Source organism: Thalassophryne amazonica, chromosome 17, assembly GCF_902500255.1.
Source record: "Thalassophryne amazonica chromosome 17, fThaAma1.1, whole genome shotgun sequence".
NCBI lineage: Eukaryota > Metazoa > Chordata > Actinopteri > Batrachoidiformes > Batrachoididae > Thalassophryne > Thalassophryne amazonica.
This window is the reverse complement of record NC_047119.1, coordinates 48618216-48636546: the sequence shown is the minus strand read 5'-3', so window position 1 is coordinate 48636546 and position 18331 is coordinate 48618216. Positions and strand designations below refer to the sequence as shown.

Genomic DNA, 18331 nt, shown 5'->3' with positions numbered 1-18331 from the left:
ATGTGCTGCGGGAGGACGTGCAGGTGATTGGTGTGACAGAGGAAGATACAGAGGACAGGGTGGGATAGAAACGATTGATCTGTTGTGGCGACCCCTAACGGGAGCAGCTGAAAGAGGAAGATGTAGTCAAACAAAATTTTGTTACATGTTGACAACTTTTGCAAAGTTATCTAAAAAAAAATGAAGCTTTGGTCTCGAGTGTGACTGATACCAGGGTTCTAGCTAGGACCATTTTAGTGCCGGGTAAATTATGTGATCGCGGCTCATAGCTTATAGCTATAGGATTTTAGACCACTAAAACATTATTGGCAAGCCTTATTTTAACTAATTTTGGGTGGTTTCAGATGCATTGAAAGCAAGAATAATAAACAAAAAATTATATTTATGTTGTAATATTTGTAAGATCAAAGTTCTTTTTAGCATTTTCTGTCAAAGTCTAAGTTAATAAATTAAATAATGTTGAAAATGTTAAAAACACATTATTTAATGGACATAGCATTCACTCTCTTCTTCAAAAATGACACACAGTAGCTTTTAATCCAGTGAAACAGGCAGATTTGTTTTGTTTTGTTTTTCAACAATTTGAATGGGATTGCATAAGTTTTTCTCTTTAAACAATATACCACCTAATTTATTGCCTTGTTTGAACAAGAGCTGAATCTGGACTGATTTGTCAAACCTGCTGTTTTAAATGAAAACAGCAGGAAAACTGTGCCCCTCCTCTCTCTCTCTCTCTCTCTCTCTCTCTCTGTTTCTCCCCCTCCATCGCTGATCACACATGCTGTTTTTAAACTCTGAGCTTTTTGGAAACACGAAGCCTTTCAACTGTAAAATAAACTGTAAATTTCTGAATATATCATCACACATGGACACAGAAGGACCTCTGGATTAATGTTGGATTTTCATGGTGAGGTTTTTTTTCTTCAGTTCAGAGCAGAGACGTTTTCAGCTGCTGCCCTTTACAGCTCTATGGCCACAGAACGCGCTGACTCTCTGATCTCTGCTGTTTGCCATTTGCTATGAAGAAAATGAGAAATATATTTCTTATAACTTCAATTATTGGTTTCAAATTGCAAAACTATATATATGATGGAATTGGTACTGCCCGGCACCGCCCATTGTAGCTAGAACCCTGACTGATATGATTTTTAAGACCAATACATTTTGTTTTTTGATGACTCTAAAACCTGATATGCAGATGTATCAACCTATATGCCCACCCCGGACAAACACGGACTCAACAAATCGCTCTTTGGATGAACTCAGTTAAATTCTTTGGATGACCTCAATTCAATTATGTGCAGGATTTCCATATAATAAATATATGTTGTCCCAACAAAATTTAATTAAATTATCTTGCATGGATGTACTTTATTTGAGTTGGGGCTACATATATTTATTAGATGGAAATTGTGCTCATAATTGAATTGAGTTCATCCAATGCATCAAGTTTTTGAGTGCAGCATGAACAATGATTTCCCATAAAATTTGTGTACTTTTTGTAATGGGTCCACATGTCACCAAGATGGTCTGACATAATATAGTTTGAAATGAAACTTGTTTTATTAAAATGAACAGAACTTGAACGATACTTGAAAATATATTAGTTCTCTTGACCATATTTGTGCCAGTGTGTGTGTTGACTTAATCTATGTATGTTGATTCTATTTTAAATTACAGCTTTAGCTATATTTTCTAGCAATATTTATCTTACTATTGAAAAGGCTGGCCATATCCAGGGCTAAGATGCATAGATTCAGTAAAACACTGTCATATGGACCCGAAATCTCCTACTGGGTGGGCTTGTGTTGCCACTTCAGCATTCTATCACTCAAGAACCCTTATTGTTTGCTATCTCACTCTAAAATAGTATTTACCTCCAATCAGTCACTCTACTTTATAAATGGAGATGTGACCAGCAAAAATAAACACATTTCTGAGGAGCACTTGAGCGCTGGAAGCTTTCTTGCTGTCTCAGCCATGGATCAGGGACACAGTCAGGCAGAACAGATCGTTCCTGCACAGTAGACGTCCTGTTTTCTCACTGGGGAAGCTGTTATCTTCAAGTTGCGCCTCATCAATCCCAGAGTGAGCTGTTCTGTACTCTACCTACCTGCCATATGGCCGTCACAGCAGAACCCAGCCGGACATTCTCCCACCCTATATGTTCTGCCAGAAGCTCTGAAAGCTGTTGGGTGCCTCCCTGTGGAGAAACACATATTACACTTGGGGTGACATGATGGGTTACAACACACTGGTTGCCATATCTCCTTGGAGGAACAGGGTTGTTGAACCTCATCCAAATCAACCAAAGAATGTCCCCTTATGATACCAATTACCCACAACGTTGATTAATCATGTAGAAAATTTTCAAATAAACCATTAAAAATAAGCAAAAACAATTATTTCAATACAAAACTTTAGGTGCCTTTTTGTTTGTTTGTTTTTTTAGTAACTGAGCCACATGGAGGGTGTACAACCCAGTCAATGCTAAATCTGACAAAAAACTTGCACCATATTGTAAAGAGCACAAATTGGACTATTCTGTGCATTTATTTGAGTTGCCTTTTGTGTTTGTGGATATTCAGTGCATCCCCAAAGTATTCAGCACACTTCACTTTATACATGCTTCCCTTAGGCAGTATTATTAGACAGAATTGCTTAAATTGTCATTGTTACGCAAATGATACCCAGCTTTATCTACCCATGAAGCCAGAGGACACACACCAATTAGCTAAACTGCAGGATTGTCTTACAGACATAAAGACATGGATGACCTCTAATTTCCTCCTTTTAAACTCAGATAAAACTGAAGTTATTATACTTGGCCCCACAAATCTTAGAAACATGATGTCTAACCAGATCCTTACTCTGGATGGCATTACCCTGACCTCTAGTAATACTGTGAGAAATCTTGGAGTCATCTTTGATCAGGATATGTCATTCAATGCGCATATTAATCAAATATGTAGTACTGCTTTTTTGCATTTGTGCAACATCTCTAAAATTAGAAAGGTCTTGTCTCAGAGTGATGCTGAAAAACTAATTCATGCATTTATTTCCTCTAGGCTGGACTATTGTAATTCATTATTATCAGGTTGTCCTAAAAGTTCCCTGAAAAGCCTTCAGTTAATTCAAAATGCTGCAGCTAGAGTACTGACAGGGACTAGAAGGAGAGAGCATATCTCACCCATATTGGCCTCTCTTCATTGGCTTCCTGTTAATTCTAGAATAGAATTTAAAATTCTTCTTCTTACTTATAAGGTTTTGAATAATCAGGTCCCATCTTATCTTAGGGACCTCATAGTACCATATCACCCCAATAGAGCGCTTTGCTCTCAGACTGCAGGCTTACTTGTAGTTCCTAGGGTTTGTAAGAGTAGAATGGGAAGCAGAGCCTTCAGCTTTCAGGCTCCTCTCCTCTGGAACCAGCTCCCAATTCGAATCAGGGAGACAGACACCCTCTCTACTTTTAAGATTAGGCTTAAAACTTTCCTTTTTTTGCTAAATCTTATAGTTAGGGCTGGATCAGGTGACCCTGAACCATCCCTTAGTTACGCTGCTATAGACTTAGACTGCTGAAGGGTTCCCATGATGCACTGAGTGTTTCTTTCTCTTTTTGCTCTGTATGCATCACTCTGCATTTAATCATTAGTGATTGATCTCTGCTCCCCTCCACAGCATGTCTTTTTCCTGGTTCTCTCCCTCAGCCCCAACCAGTCCCAGCAGAAGACTGCCCCTCCCTGAGCCTGGTTCTGCTGGAGGTTTCTTCCTGTTAAAAGGGAGTTTTTCCTTCCCACTGTCGCCAAGTGCTTGCTCACAGGGGGTCGTTTTGACCGTTGGGGTTTTTCCATAATTATTGTATGGCATTGCCTTACAATATAAAGCGCCTTGGGGTAACTGTTTGTTGTGATTTGGCGCTATATAAATAAAATTGATTTGATTTGACTTCAGTTTTTCCATTCATTTTTTTCCCTGAAAATTCTACACACAATATCCCATAATGAGAACGTGAAAAAAGGTTTTTTTTGTTTGTTTTTTTTACAAATTTATTTAGAAAAAACACTAAGAAATCACGTATACATAAGTATTCAGAGCCTTTGCCATGAAACTCAAAATTGAAGCTCAGGTGCATCCTGTTTCCACCACCACGACTCTTCCTAGAGCTGGCTGCCCATCTAAACTGAGCAATTGGGGAGAAGGCCCTTCATCAGTGAAGTGACCAAAAACCCAATGGTCACTCTGTCAGAGCTCCAGCATTCCTCTGTGGAGAATGGAGAACGCCCCTGAAGGGCAACCATCTCTGCAGCAATACTCCATTCAGGCCTGTATGGTAGAGTGGCCAGACGGAAGCTACACCTTAGTAAAAGGCACATGGCAGCCTGCCTGTTTGCCAAAAGACACCTGAAGGACTCTCAGGAGATAACAAACAAAATTCTCTGGTCTGATGATACAAAGATTGAACTCTTTGATGTGAATGCCAGGTGTCATGTTTGGAGGAAACCAGGCACCATCCCTACAGTGAAGCATGGTGGTGGTAGCATCATGCTGTGGAGGATGTTTTTCATTGGCAGAAACTGGGAGACTAGTCAGGATTGAGTTAAAGATGAATGCAGCAATGTACAGAGACATCCTAGATGAAAACCTGTTCCAGAGCGCTCTTGACCTCAGACTGGGTCGACGGTTCATCTATCAGCAGGACAATGACCCCAAACACACAGCCAAGATATCAAAGGAGTGCTTCAGGACAACTCTGTGAATGCATTGAGCAAAGGCTGTGAATATACACATGTGAATTCTTAGTTTTTATTTTTAATAAGTTTGCAAAAACAAACAAACAAAAAAGTTTTTCCATGTAGTCATTCTGGGATGTTGTGAGTAGAGTTTTTAATTTATACCATTTTGGAATAAGGCTGTAACATAAAATGTGGAACAAGTGAAGCGCTGTGAATACTTTCCAGATGCACTGTAGAGAAAGCTTATGACAGGATGCAGAGAGAAGTTGTGGAATAATGTAGCAGAGACGTATGTGAGTGTGGTGCAGGATGTGACATTGGTGAGATATGCATTTGGAATGGCGGTGGAGGTGAAATTACATCAAGGCTTTCTTCCTTCCACTGATGACAGACAAATTGACCATCAAGTCTGACAGGAGTCTCCATGGTCTATGATCTTTGCAATTGACATTATGCTCTATAGTCAGCAGCAGGTTGAGCTCTCTAACCCTCTAATTTGCCCTCGTGTCAGCTGCTGGCGTCACTGTATAGTATTTTGTGATCCTGCTCCCATTTGAAAAAAATAGCATAGAAATCCACTTAGCCAAGACATGCTGCTTTGCTATGTCATATCTTATATATTCTAACTTCTGAATTTAAACCCGCAGACTCCTTCTTGCTACTTTCTTGAAGGACTATATGTTGTTTTGAGTCGTGACTGTTCTTTTGTGTCATTCATTGCACTTCATACCCGGAGAGAAGGTTAAGGAGCTGTATTAAAAATAAAATAACAGAGGTAAAGGAACACAGTGTAAGCCACCTCCAAGCACCCCCCCCCCCGGATTTTGAGATCAGCTTTTAACATAAATGCTAATTGATAACACATGATACTATCAGAATACATACAGTACTTCTTCCAAGGACCAAAAGCATGATCTTACAATATAAAAAAACTGACTTTTAATTCCAGACCCATCGTTTTTCCCCTTGCAACTTTAGAATAAAAAACAAACAAACAAAAAACAAAACAAAAAAAAATCACCTGTTCTTCAGTACATTGGCTTATATATTTTGTGACATTATAAAAATTCTTAGAATACGCACACACATACACACACACACACACACACACACACACACACATATATATATATATATATATATATATATATATATATATATATATATATATATATATATATATATATATATATATATATATATATATACACATACACACACACACACACACACACAGCGTGGGCCACTAAAATGTTACCACTATTTTAATTAGTACAATTAGAGCAGGGGTGCTCAAGTTCGGTCCTTGAGATCTACCTTCCTGACACTCTTAGTTGTCTCCCTGCTTCAACACACCTGAATCCAATGAAAGGCTCATTAAAAGCCTGCTAACGAGTCTTTCACTGAATTCAGTTGTGTTGGAACAGGGAGACAACTAAGAGTGTCAGGAAGGTAGATCTCGAGGACCGAACTTGAGCACCCCTGAATTAGAGAGTGTACTACAACAACCCACAGACCATTGAGGCCCTGAAGACCAACATCTGTCAGGAAATTCGAAGAATCCCTCTTGAGATGTGTGGCAATGTCATCACAAACTTCAATGTGCGTGTTGCAGCTGTAATCCAAAGAAGAGGAGCGTGGATTAAACATGTCATCAATTATTGAACTGTGCGGAAAACAAGAGACAAAGTGGGAAACCTTTGGTATCAAATTTTAATTTGATGCTTCTGTAAATAAAATGTTCAAATAAGTTATCATTTCAAAAACTTGTGTACGCTCAAAAAGTGGTAACATTTTATTGGCCCACCCTGTGTATGTGTATATATATATATATATATCATATATATATATATATATATATATATATATCATATACCTGTAAATGATACGCCAATATGATTGGATAAAACACTAAAGAATAAATAGCGATGCAGCCTTTTCGCGGACAGGTAATATTTGTCATACCACCCAAGTAATCAGCCAATCCGGACAGCGGAGCGGCGCCACGACGAAGAGGCACAGCATTTCGCAGGAACTGTGAATGGTGAGTCACTATTAATAATTTCTTACGTGTCCAACCTCGTAGGTTGATCGTTAAAATTAAATTCATTAGTTCTAAAAGCCATCATAATTATTTATAGGAAAATGTTCTATTTTTTTTCTACTAAGGTTTGAACTTTGAGTGTTTACACAGGAGACAAAAGTGAGAAAATGTTAATGCCTGTTTGAAAAAAAATGTACAAAGTGTGTAGTGAGGGGTTTTACAGCCTTAAAACATCTATAATAATTGTAAAAAATAATGCTGACTACTTCGCGGTTTCGCCTATCGCGGGTTATTTTTAGAACGTAACTCCTGCAATAAATGAGGGACCACTGTATATGATAAAATCGTTATCAAGTTGTTCACCAATGAATATGGCTTTTTACACCCTTCAGAAAACCATACAACATTTATCATTTATAGGTATATGATAAAATTGTTATCAAGTTGTTTTACCAGTGAATATGGCTTTTTACACCCTTCAGAAAACCATACAACATTTTTCATTTCTAGGTATATGATAAAATTTGTAAAAAAGTTGTTCGGCCTCAGGGTGTATGGTTTTCTTCAGGGTGTATAAAGCCATATTCATTGGTGAACAACTTGATAACTGATTTTATATATATATATATATATATATATATATATATATATATATGTGTGTGTGTGGTGTGTGTGTGTGTGTGTGTGTGTGTGTGTGTGTGTGTGTAAATAATAGGTCAACCCCTAGTTCACACTACTTATATGAAAACATTTAACATTCTGCCGTGTGTTTAGAATTGGTGCACGAGTGTTTACAATAATGAAGGATCCAGACTCATACAGGTGAAAGCATGACTGGTTAGTGGCGGTAATAAAAAACATTAAGAGGATTCTTTGAGTTTAGGTCAGATACAAACTCCTGCACATTAGATCTGTACTCTACATACTCCTTTCTAACTCTTTGACCTAAAGCGAAATGGCAGATGATTTCTAATCACTAAGAATAGACAGTGATATGATCATGAACATTTGACCTGTCTATTGATCTTCACATGTGCTGTCCCATGTAATCACGAGTTTCAGCACAGTTAAAGCTAATCACTAGAATACATAGATCCATTGGGGTCTTGCAAATAAACCAAGACATTGGCAAAGAATTAAGTTCCTTGGTGAGGTATAAAGTGTGAACTAATAAGGATGAAGGCATTAGTTTGGGTACCTTGATCTTGAACTCTTGTGCAGAACCTGTGTTGGTGGCCATCAGAGGCATGACACCTCCAGCTGCTGCTGCATACCAGAGGAAGAACAGAAGTGACATCTGGGACGGCTCCATGCCAAATAAAGTCCGACTGAGCACTCCCACATCCCCTTTTGCTTCTGTTAATGGAAAAAAACGTATGAATGAACCACTGTCCCCTGTGTGCTTGCTCTGGGGGTTGGTAAGGTTAGACTTTACTTGTGTGAAGCGCCGTGATTTTGCACTATATAAATGAAATAAATTGAAATTAAATAACTAAGTAATAATGCAGTAATAATATGCATTTTTCTTTGTTTTGGGATTGTAAAACTCTAATTCCCAATGTGCCGTCAAAGCACAAAGATCACAGGTAGGTTGTTTTGTCAGCACTCAACTAGTTCAAATCAGTTTGCAGTTTTAAATCACTTACTGTAAAACCTGTTTGTCTTTAGTTTCCAACATTTAAACTAAATTGTTCCTAATTTTTCCACATTATAGCCAGATTAAGATGGAATACTCTTGTTTTAGTGCAGTTACAGGATTTGAAATCTGCTTTAAAATAGCTTGAAACAATGTTTGAATATTTTTAAAAGCAAATTCATCTATTGTCATTTTTGAAGTGACACCTTTATGAAATGCTCAGAAAGGTTTTGAGAATGAATGAATGAATGAAAGAAATAATGAATGGCCACAATTATCCAAGTAAGTGGTGATTTCACTTTACTGGCCATATGTACCATATTTTCGGGAGTATGTCACACTTCTTTTTTTTTTTTTTATTAGTCTGGGAGGTGCTGTGACTTATACTCCAGTGCAATTTATATACCAAAAAAAAAAAAAAAAAAAACAACCATTTGTTATTATTAATAATAATTATGAATATTTATATAGGGCTTTTCCAGGAATCAAAGCAGTAAACAAAATAATCATAAAAGAATAAATAGCAATAGTACAAAACCCACTACAGTAATGTGCAAAAATCCCAAATTAAAGAGCTGTTAATACAGAAAAAAAGGTGTGACTTACAAGCCCAATTCCAATTAAGTTGGGACATTATGTGAAATGTACAGTAGTGTTCAGAATAATAGTAGTGCTGTGTGACTAAAAAGATTAATCCAGGTGTTGAGTATATTCTTATTGTTACACAGGAAACAGGTACCAGTAGATTCAGTAGATTCTCACAAATCCAACAAGACCAAGCATTCATGATATGCACACTCTTAAGGCTATGAAATTGGGCTATTAGTAAAAAAAAAAGTAGAAAAGGGGGTGTTCACAATAATAGTAGTGTGGCATTCATCAGTGAGTTCTTCAATTTTGTGGAACCAAACAGGTGTGAATCAGGTGTCCCCTATTTAAGGATGAAGCCAGCACTTGTTGAACATAGCTTTTCTCTTTGAAAGCCTGAGGAAAATGGGACATTCAGACATTGTTCAGAAGAACAGCGTAGTTTGATTAAAAAGTTGATTGGAGAGGGGAAAGACTTATACGCAGGTGCAAAAAAATTATAGGCTGTTTCATCTACAATGAACTCCAGTGCTTTAAAAATGGACAAAAAAACAGAGACACATGGAAGAAAACAGAAACAAAAACCATCAAAATGGATAGAAAATAACCAGAATGGCAAAAGGCTCACCCATTGATCAGCTCCAGGATGAACAGAGACAGTCTGGAGTTACCTGTAAGTGCTGTGACAGTTAGAAGACGCCTGTGTGAAGCTATTTATTTGCAAGAATCCCCGGCAAAAGTCCTCGTTAATAAAAGACGTGCAGAAGAGGTTACAGTGTGCCAAGAACACATCAAGCTGGCCTAAAGAGAAATGGAGGAATATTTTGTGGACTGATGATAGTAAAATTGTTCGTTTTGGGTCCAAGGGCGCAGACAGTTTGTGAGACAACCCCCAAACGTCTGAATTTAAGCCACATTCACAGTGAAGACAGTGAAGCATGGTGGTGCAAGCATCATGATATGGGTATGTTTCTTCTACTATGGTGTTGGGCCTATATATCGCATACCAGGTATCATGGATCAGTTTGGATATGTCAAAATACTTGAAGAAGTCATGTTGCCTTATGCTGAAGAGGATATGCCCTTGAAATGGGTGTTTCAACAAGACAATGACCCCAAGCACACTAGTAAACGAGCAAAATCTTGTTTCCAAACCAACAAAATGAATGCCTCGCAGTTGTGAAGAAATCATGAAAAACTGTGGTTATACAACTAAATACTAGTTTAGTGATTCACAGGATTGCTAAAAAGCAGTTTGAACATAATAGTTTTGAGTTTGTAGCGTCAACAGCAGATGCTGCTATTATTGTGACACCCCCTTTTCCCATGTAACATAAGAAATATACTCAAAACCTGGATTAATCTTTTTAGTCACATAGCACTACTATTATTCTGAACACTACTGTAAATAAAAACAAATACAATGATTTGCAAATCCTCTTCAACCTGTATTCAATTGATACACCACAACGACAAGATATTTAATGTTCAAACTGATAGACTTTTTGTTTTTGTGCAAATATTTTCTCATTTTGAAATGGATGCCTGCAGCATGTTTCAAAAAAGTTGGGACGGGGCAAGAAAAGACTAAGAAAACTGATGAATGCTCAAAGAACACCTGTTTGGAACATTTCACAGGTGAACAGGTTAATTGGAAACAGGTGAGTGTCATGATTGGGTATAAAAGGAGCATCCCCAAAAGGCTCAGCCATTCACAAGCAAAGATGGGGCAAGGATCACCACTTTGTGAACAAGTGCGTGAAAAACACAGTTCATCACTACATCTACAAGTGCAAGTTAAAACTCTACCATGCAAAGCGAAAGCCATACATTAGCAACATCTAGAAACACCGCCGTCTTCTCTGGGCCGAGCTCATTTGAAAGGGACAGATGCAAAGTGGAAAAGTGTGCTGTGGTCTGATGAATCCACATTTCAGATTGTTTTTGGGAAATAATGGACATCATGTCCTCTGAACAAAGAAGAAAAGACCATCCAGATCGTTACCAGCGCAAAGTTTCAAAGCCAGCATCTGTGATGGTATGGGGGTGTGTTAGTGCCCATGGCATGGACAACTTACACATCTGTGATGGCACCATCAATGCTGAAAGGTACATCCAGGTTTTGGAGCAACACATGCTGCCATCCAAGCAACGTCTTTTTCAGGGACGTCCCTGCTTATTTCAGCAAGACAATGCCAAGCCACATTCTGCACATGTTGCAAGCACATGCCTTCGTAGTAAAAGATTGTGAGTACTAGACTGGCCTGCCTGCAGTCCAGACTTGTCACCCATTGAAAATGTGTGGTGCATTATGAAGCGCAAAATACAACAGAGACCCCTGAGTGTTGAACAACTGAAGTTGTACATCAAGCAGGAATAGGAAAGAATTCCACCCACAAAGCTTCAACAATTAGTGTCCTCAGTTCCCAAATACTTATTGAGTGTTGTTAGAAGGAAAGGTGATGTTACACAGTGGTAAACATACCACTGTCCCAGCTTTTTTGAAACGTGTTGCAGGCATCCATTTCAAAATAAGCAAATATTTGCACAAAAACAATAAAGTTTATCAGTTTGAACATTAAATATCTTGTCTTTATGGTGTATTCAATTGAATATAAGTCGTAGAGAATTTGAAAATCATTGTATTCTGTTTCATATTTACATTTTACACAACGTCGCAACTTCATTGGAATTGGGGTTGTATATATGGGTTTTTCACTTCAAGAGGCGTTCTTTGATTTGTACTCCGGTGCAACTTGTTCTCCGGAAAGTACGGTATTTAAACTTGCATGGCTTAATCTCTGAGAAGAGCAAAAGCCACTGGTAGAATTAACCTGGTAGGCCACCCTCAGCTGCCAAACTAATCTCACAGCCTTTAGACTCCAGCACATCAACACCTACATCAGAGTACGTCAGTATTCTGGTGTAGATGTCACCCTGTCAGTGAGTACAGGGTGTTTTGTCCCACCTCATAGCGAATGGGGTTTAAAGAAACCTTTCCATCCTGGTTCCATAGTGCTCATACAGATGAAACCTGTGCTGAACCCCAACCTTTTGTCCAGGTGTGTTTTTCAATGAAGGTGTGCAGGGTTATACTGTCCAACTCTGCAGCGTGGAGAGTCCTTGAAGGATCCTGCAGACAAACTGTAGAAGACAGTTTGTCTATCTGTGTATAAAACACAAAACATAAACACAGGGTCACCGCTGTGAACTACAAGTGTTCTTGGCTATGTTGGACAAATACGTAAAACAGTGAAGGAACTGACCTCTTAAGAAACACAACATATTTTTTAAACTCTTGTCTATACTGCTGTTTATCACTGTAAATGCAGTGTTTTCAATCAATATAAAAAATCAGTTTTGAAAGAAAGATCTTCAGCCGCTGAGAGTTGAGGTCATTATTATGGGACTGTAAGCACTGCAGGGCTAAAATGTAAGTCTGTTTTACAGACAGTTTCTGTCAAAATATTTTTTCCTCACCTTCCACAGCAACTGGGTGACATCCATTAGCACAACCGGGGATTCAGTAGGGATAGTTGTTTGGCATGTGCGAATTTTATCATCAGGGCCACCCATGTGATGCACTGTCTTTCCTGAGGTGAACTGTGGGTAGGTTTCTAAGCCCAGTTCCTTTATGAGCTCCATGATGTGTGTTTGGGTGCTGAAATGGAATGAAAATAGACCATTAAAAAAGGTTCACATTTATAGTCAGATTTAAGGATATTTTCCTTCGGCTGATTCAGAACTGGCAGCATGGTGGCTTAGTGGTAAGCACTGTTGCCATGCAGCAAGAAGGTCATGGGATCGATTCCCACTTGTGGCCTTTCTGCTTGGAGTTTGCATGTTCTCTCCGTGCTTCCATGGGTTCCCTCCGGGTACTCCAGCTTCTTCCTACATCCAAAAGACATGCAGGTGAGGTGAATTGGAATCGTTATTTGTCCGTAGTTGTGCTTGCAGGTGTGAATGTGTTTGTCTCTCTATATGTAGCCCTACGACAGACTGTTGTCCCGTCTAGGGTGTACCCCGCCTCACACCCTATGATTGCTAGGATAGGCTCCAGCTCCCTCCATGACCCTTAAGTGGAGTAAGCAGTTGAAGATGAGTGAGTGTGATTCAGAATCATGAATAACTGTGATTCTCCTGGGCTATGTCAAGTGATCTGTAACAAGAACTTGATTCCTCTCGCACTTGAGATATGTTTCCCACTTTTAAAACTGCTTTTCAGTTTCTTCTTTGAATTGCTTGTTGACCAGCATCAGAGGGATCCACCTGAAGCACCTTCTGAGTGTTAGTTTCATGAGCACTTGTTTACTTCTTTACCATCTGTGTTGTGAAGAGCTCGAAAACCGAAATGTGACATTCTATTTTCAACATAGTTTGACAAACTCTTCCAATGACAAAACTCTATCAATTGTTAGTCTTGAAGTAGCGGAAGTCCTATACCTATTTGGGTTGGTGCTTCTTCCCCAGGTACTGTAGTATGAAGTGGGTTTATGACTCCCCCTAAACATGATGCCAATCTGTCACAGATTAGTCCATCAGTCAAGGCTCGTACCATTTACAGCTGGGTGGACTGGGACAATATAGGTGAGGTGACTTGTCCAAGGAAACACACAGGAAGTATGAAACAGTGGCCTGGGATTCAAATCTGGTCTATATATTGGCATTCCAACTCCAACTCCTATCCCACAGAGTCACGTGTACTAAAGTTTAGGAGTGATGTTAATTTCTACACACACAGCAAGAAATAAAGTGGAATTGAATTTTGTCAAGCCATTCAAGATTATTATTTTTCTTGTCTGTAACTCATCCAACTGAGTGGGCAGAGCTGCCAAGGCAATCAGTGTTGCCTACCGTGTTGAGGTGTTATTGGTAACACATTGTTAAAGTGCTCCAACATCAGTAGACTGAAGAGGAATGTGTATGAGGGTGCCATAGGTATGGAGGGTGTATTTTAGGTGAATATGAAGTACTGCACTTTTACTTGTTTGTTTATATAACAATGTGGCTTGATTGAAAGATAGCATAAGAAGTCAAAGGTTAAGGATAATTTCAAAGTTGAAGATAATTGTCACTGCATTCACTCACTCATCTGAACCGCTTATCTGTGATCGGGTCGCGGGGGCAACAGCTCTATCAGGGGACCCCAGACTTCCCTTTCCCATGCCACATTGACCACCTCTGCACTGGTGATCCCGAGGCGTTCCCAGGCCAGTGGTGGAGATTTAATCTCTCACCAGTCCTGTGTCTTCCCAGAGTCTCCTCCCAGCTGGACGTGCCTGGAACACCTCCCTAGGGAAGCGCCCATGAGTCATCCTTACCAGATGGCCAGGAAACAACCTCTGCTGACTCCTTTCAACATGAAGGAACAGCGGCTCTACTGCTGAGCTCTCCACGGATGGCCAAACTTCTCACCCTATCTCTAAGGGAGACACCAACCACCCTCCTAATTAAGCCCCATTTCGGCCACTTACCCGCGATGTAGTTCTTTCGGTCATAACCCAACCCTCATGACCATAGATGAGAGTAGAAAGAAGATTGACCAGTAGACTGAGAGCTTTGCCTTTTGGCTCAGCTCCATTTCCATCACAACAGTACAGTAGAGCGAATGCAACACCACCCCTTTTGTGCCAATTGTCCGGCCACTCTCACGCTCCATTGTCCCCTCACTCGTGATCAAGACCCTAAGGTACTTGAACTCCTTCACTTGGGGCAAGACCGTATTCCCTACCTGTAGTACGCAATCTATCGTTTCCTACTGAGAACCATGGCCTCAGATTTAGAGGTGCTGATCCTCATCCCAGCCACTTCACACTTGGCCTGCGAACCGTCCTGGTGTTGGAGGTCATCCGGCCGATGAAGCCAACAGGACCACATCATTTACAGAAAGCAGTGATGAAACCCTGACCACACTGAACTGGAAACCCTCCTCCCCCTGACTATACCTCAATATCTTGTCCATGATATCACAAACAGCATTGGTGACAAGGTGCAGCCTGGCAGAGGCTGCCGAAAATGAGTCCGACTTACTGCTGAGCACCCGACACAGTTCTCACTTTGTGAGTACAGAGATTGGATGCCCTGAGAAGGGACCCCCTCACTCCATACTCCGCAGCACCTCCCGCAGTATCTCCACGGGGTACCCGATCATATGCCTTCTCCAAGTCCACAGAACACATGTAGACTGGATGGGCATACGCCCCAGGCACCCTCCAGGATCCTTGTGAGAGTGAAGAGCTTGGTTGGTTGTTCCAAACCAGGATGGAGCCTGCATTGTTCTCCTTCAGAGGTTCCACTGTCGGCTGAACCCTCCTTTCTAGCACCCTGGAGTAGACTTTACCAGACAGTCTGAGTAGTGTAATGCCCCTGTGGTTGGCACATACTCTCTTGTCCCCCTTTTAAATATGGGGATCATCACTCCAGTTTGCCACTCCTTAGGCATGGTCCCAGACCACAACGCGGTGCTGAAGAGTCATCTCATCCAAGACAGTCCCTCCACACCCAGAGCCTTCAGTATTTCTGAATGGATCTCATCAACCCCTGGGGCCTTGCCACTGCAGAGTTGTTTGACTACCTCAGTGACTTCCACCAGGGAAATTGATGAAAATCCTCCATCAGCTTCCACGCTGCCCACTACTATAGAGGGCACTCTGGTCTGATGCAGGAGTTCCTCAAAGTGTTCCTTTCCAGCTCCGGATTACATCCTCAGTTGAGGTCAACAGAGTCCCATCATTACTATAGACAGCTTGGATGGTTCCCCGTTTTCCCCTCCTGAGGTGCCTCACCATCCACCTGAAGCACCTTGGTCTGACCGAAAGTCCTTCTCCCATGGTTGCTCCAAACTCCTCTCACACCCTCCCCCACGCAGAGGCTGCTGCCCTTCAGGCCTGTCGGTACCTTGGCAAACTGCCTCCGGAGTCCTTCGAGATAACATATCCCGGAAGGACTCCTTCTTCGGTTGGATGGCTTCCCTGACCAACAGTGTCCACCATGGTATTCGAGGGTTGCCGCCCCTTCAGGCACCTAAGACCTTCAAGCTGCAGCTGTCAGCAATGGGAGGCTTTGAACATTGCCCATTCTGGTTCAATGGTAAATAAATGGTGAATGGACTGCATTTATATAGCACTTTTCCATCTGCAGCAGATGCTCAAAGCGCTGTTCAAATAATGCCTCACATTCACCCTGATGTGAGGGTGCTGCCATACAACGTACTCACTACACACCGGGAGCAACTAGGGGATTAAGGACCTTGCCCCAGGGCCCTTAGTGATTTTCTGTTCAGGGTGGGATTTGAACTGAGTATCCTCTGGTCTCAAGCCCAACACTGAACCACTAGACCATCACATCCCCTGATTAAATGCCCCCAACCTCCACAGGGATGCTAGAAAAGCTCTTCCAGAGGTGTGAGTTGAAGATCTGTCAGACAGTGGGCTCCTCCAGATGTTCCCAGTTCACCCAGACTATCCTTTTGGGCTTACCAGGTCTGACCAAAAGATAATTTGTTAAGTTTATTTATGTTAATAATTATATTAATTAATTGTCAAGTCTGGGAGCATGCACTGGTGCCGGAACTGCCATGGGTCAGAGGACAGACTATGATTCTACTGGTCCATTTGTAAATATTATTCACAAAAATAACACTTATATCTGTCTCATTTTCTTATTTTCTCTCACTCTGCAGGGCGGCACAGTGGCTTAGTGATTAGGATTGCGTTCCCTCTAGTCCTTTCTGTGCGGAGTTTGCATGTTCTTCCTGTGTTCCCTCCAGGTGCTCCGGCTGTTCTGGCTTCCTACCACATCCAAAGGCTTGCAGGTTAGGTGATCGTAGGTGTGTGTGCAAGGGTGAATGTATTTGCATGTCTGTATGTGGCCCTGTGACAGACTGGTGTCCTGTTTATGGGTGTACCTTGCCTCATGCCCCATGAGTGTTGGGATAGGCTCCAGCCCCCCTGGGACCCTTGATTGGAGTAAACAGGTATAAAAATGAATGAATGAATACTATTTACAGTGACCACAAGAGCAAATGCTTTGCTCGTTGATTTAGAGTTCATGTTACGAGCATATTAGGTGAAGATTGTTCCTAACTTAATATCTCCAGAAACAGCTTTGATTCTGGCATTACAACATAGTCCTAAACCTGACAATGTACCAATGGAATGATTTTGAAATATTAACTGAGGGCTATGATTTTTATTTTCTCACTGCATAGTAAAAAAGGTTAAAATGTCATGATCTTGCCTCATTACACGGTCACAGGTTTTGCATTTCTCTCATATTGTTCAGCTCTGCTGCATTAAAAAGCAATCTATGCCTTTTCAATATCATAATCCAAAGAACAGTTGTCTGTCATCAGCAATGTTCTCCTCCAGCTCCTAACTAGAAAACACCTGCAAGCAGTATTCCTTAAGTAGAATGTGAGATAAGTGATATCTTTCTTTATGATCTTGGTTGTAGAGATTTTAAACTTAACATTGCATGACTTATATTTCTCTGAGGTGGAATAATAATAATAATAATAATAATAATAATAATAATAATAAAAATCTGCTCAACATTACCTTCCTACCCATTGCCCTCCAAAGTCCCAGCAATCACTACCATTAGCTGCTGGTATTTCACAAGTCACTGTGCGACCTCCAACACGCTCTGCCAGACACACAAGACAAAACCAGCACGGCATATTTTCACACCTTTGACAAGTAAACCAGTTCAAAGGAAGATGGCTTTCCATCTCGGGTTAGAAGTTGGTTTTAATCATGTGACCATTTCTCAAACCTTTTCCTTCCAGTATCAGGACTCTCAGCTTGGCGTCCCTTTTTCTTAGCAAATGAGCTGCACTCAGTCCAGAAAGTCCAGCTCCAACAATAACAATGTCCCATATTTCTGCAGTCATAATTACGCGCCACCGACTATGTCCGTTTAGTTTGTGCTGTTACTGTAATGTTGAGGAATCACTCAGAAGTTTAGTGCATGTCTGCAAAGCCTGAGCTGGTTTCGTAACCGTGAACTTTGGACCTACACACTGAGTGTGTGACGTGTTTGGCAGAACAAAATAAACTTAAAACTCCTCTAGGACAGACTAAAATATTGACTCTGTAGTGACATATTACTAGTTTGAGTGCTCATTCTTGAGAAGTGACTTGACTTTCCTCAAGGTCGTACAGAACAGTTCTGTCAATTTATTTTAACCTCAAAAGAGACATGATCATAGCGTGTTATGATGATTATTCACAAACAAGATATCTATACTGAACCTGCAGGGGGTGCACTGTTCTTAGAGAACCATTTGTGTCTTTGAAAGGCGTTATTGTGTGTTTCTCATGCACA

At 40.6% G+C, this 18331-nt stretch overlaps 1 protein-coding gene across 1 annotated transcript in view; it reads right to left on the bottom strand.

The window, feature by feature from the left end:
- Positions 1–17897, bottom strand: part of si:ch211-127i16.2 (probable flavin-containing monoamine oxidase A) — a 124134-nt gene extending 106237 nt beyond the window's left edge. Inside the window, exons 1-6 of the mRNA XM_034192710.1 lie at positions 17780–17897; positions 17563–17650; positions 12485–12665; positions 12056–12170; positions 7979–8136; positions 2114–2203 (exon numbers count right to left, since the gene is read on the bottom strand). Of these exons, the coding sequence (XP_034048601.1) occupies positions 2114–2203; positions 7979–8136; positions 12056–12170; positions 12485–12665; positions 17563–17650; positions 17780–17897 (750 nt within the window). The remainder of the gene's footprint in view (positions 1–2113; positions 2204–7978; positions 8137–12055; positions 12171–12484; positions 12666–17562; positions 17651–17779) is intronic.
- Between the last annotated feature and the right edge of the window lie 434 nt (positions 17898–18331).